Source organism: Nematolebias whitei, chromosome 12 (assembly GCF_014905685.2).
Source record: "Nematolebias whitei isolate Nwh7 chromosome 12, NemWhi1, whole genome shotgun sequence".
Classification (NCBI taxonomy): domain Eukaryota; kingdom Metazoa; phylum Chordata; class Actinopteri; order Cyprinodontiformes; family Rivulidae; genus Nematolebias; species Nematolebias whitei.
The window spans coordinates 45,943,052-45,944,703 of record NC_056509.1 but is presented as its reverse complement, the minus strand read 5'-3'; the positions used below and the strand labels follow the sequence as shown (position 1 = coordinate 45,944,703).

General features: G+C 44.8%; 1 protein-coding gene across 1 annotated transcript in view; it reads right to left on the bottom strand.

Annotated features, from left to right (window-relative positions):
- Positions 1-30: 30 nt before the first annotated feature.
- The window catches only part of pnrc1 (proline-rich nuclear receptor coactivator 1), a 3,295-nt gene continuing 1,673 nt past the window's right edge, over positions 31-1,652 (bottom strand). The window contains exon 2 of the mRNA XM_037685668.1: positions 31-511. Within this exon, the coding sequence (XP_037541596.1) occupies positions 47-511 (465 nt within the window). The 3' untranslated portion in view covers positions 31-46. The remainder of the gene's footprint in view (positions 512-1,652) is intronic.

Genomic DNA, 1,652 nt, shown 5'->3' with positions numbered 1-1,652 from the left:
TGAAGGTCGTCTCCAGGTTCTGAAGGTCGTCTCCAGGTTCTGAAGGTTAATCCTGGACTTTGAGCAGAGTCTTCAGGTGCACGGTCATCAGCTCACGGCTTCGGTTGCTCTGCTGAGGCTGGTTTTCTCCCACCCAGTGGCTGGGGGGTTTGGGGAGGACACTGGGTGAGGGGGGCTCGCTGAACTTGGCTCCAGCGTAGATCTTTTCTCCATCTTTGAGGTGTTCGTCTTCAGTGGGGGGGCTGTTTATGATCTTCACGTTGGTTGAGGCCAGGAGGGGTTTCTTCTGCTCCTGGGGCCGAGGCAGGAGGGAAGACGAAGACTTCTTGGGAGTGCGGTTATCGTTGTTCTTCGAGGAGGGGGAACCAGCGGGGGTTGGGCTCTGTTTGGGTTTGTGGCTCCTGGTGTTCACGTTGTGGGTGATCTGATCGTGTTTCAGAAGGTGGCGGGGGGGCTGGCTTCCTGGTTGGACGCCCCCTCGCTCTAATCTGACACCTTTTGATTTCAGCATCTAAAAAACAAACAAATGAATTAAAACCCACTTCTATAATTTGAAACCAATATGTTATCATCTAAAGTCTAAAACTACAATTATACACCATTTATTCAACTCAGGAGCGCAGCAGAAAGATTGTTCAGAACCATCACATCCACATTATTCCTGGGGGCTCTACTGTCTAAATGATTCTGGGTACTACAGCGTTAACCACAGTAGCAGAGCACAGACTGCACCGTTTATTTGAAAGTAATTTACATTAAGTTCAGCAGATAAAACTCTGTTTTTGTTTTGTTCACGTTATTTAACAAACATAAAGTTTACTAAAATAGCCGTGCTGCGTTCAGGTACCTGTTGTGTTCAGGGCTGCAGAACAACCAGACCAAACTAAATCAGTGGCTACAACAACAGAGTTTGAACACGGACCCAAAACAAAGAGTTCCTGTGTAAAGAGTTATAGTTTCCATCTCCGACCTACAGATGTGACATTCAAGAGACCACCCAAAACTCTGCATGTGAGCTCATGTCACTTTGTTGACAAACAGCCGACGGAGGAAAACCTGCGTCCTACTTTGAGTCTGGACAACAATAAACCACCGGAGAAGAGACGCCGGATCCTCAGAAGGATTGAAAACAGTGACGAGAACATCAGGGATGACTTCAGGTGTATGGAGGTCACAACTTTAAAGTATTTGTTCATCTTCAGTTTTATGATTTTCTCTGTAATGAACCCAAACTCAGTGATGGAGGACTTAAAGACTTTAGCTCTGTGTCTGATTTAAGGTCAAGAAGATTGTGTCCCACGTCTTTTAACAAAACACACCGACCTTATTACTGTGGAGACACTGATACACTCAGAGCTTTTCAGCTCGTTCATCACTTCACTGTCGGAATAACAGAGTTAATGAAGTGGCTAAATATGCTAGTAGATGTGGCTAAATACGCTAGTAGATGTGGCTAAATACGCTAGTAGATGTAGCTAAATACGCTAGTAGATGTAGCTAAATACGCTAGTAGATGTAGCTAAAATGCTAGTAGATGTAGCTAAAAATGCTAGTAGATGTGGCTAAATACACTAGTAGATGTGGCTAAAAACGCTAGTAGATGTAGCTAAAAACGCTAGTAGATGTGGCTAAAAACGCTAGTAGATGTGGCT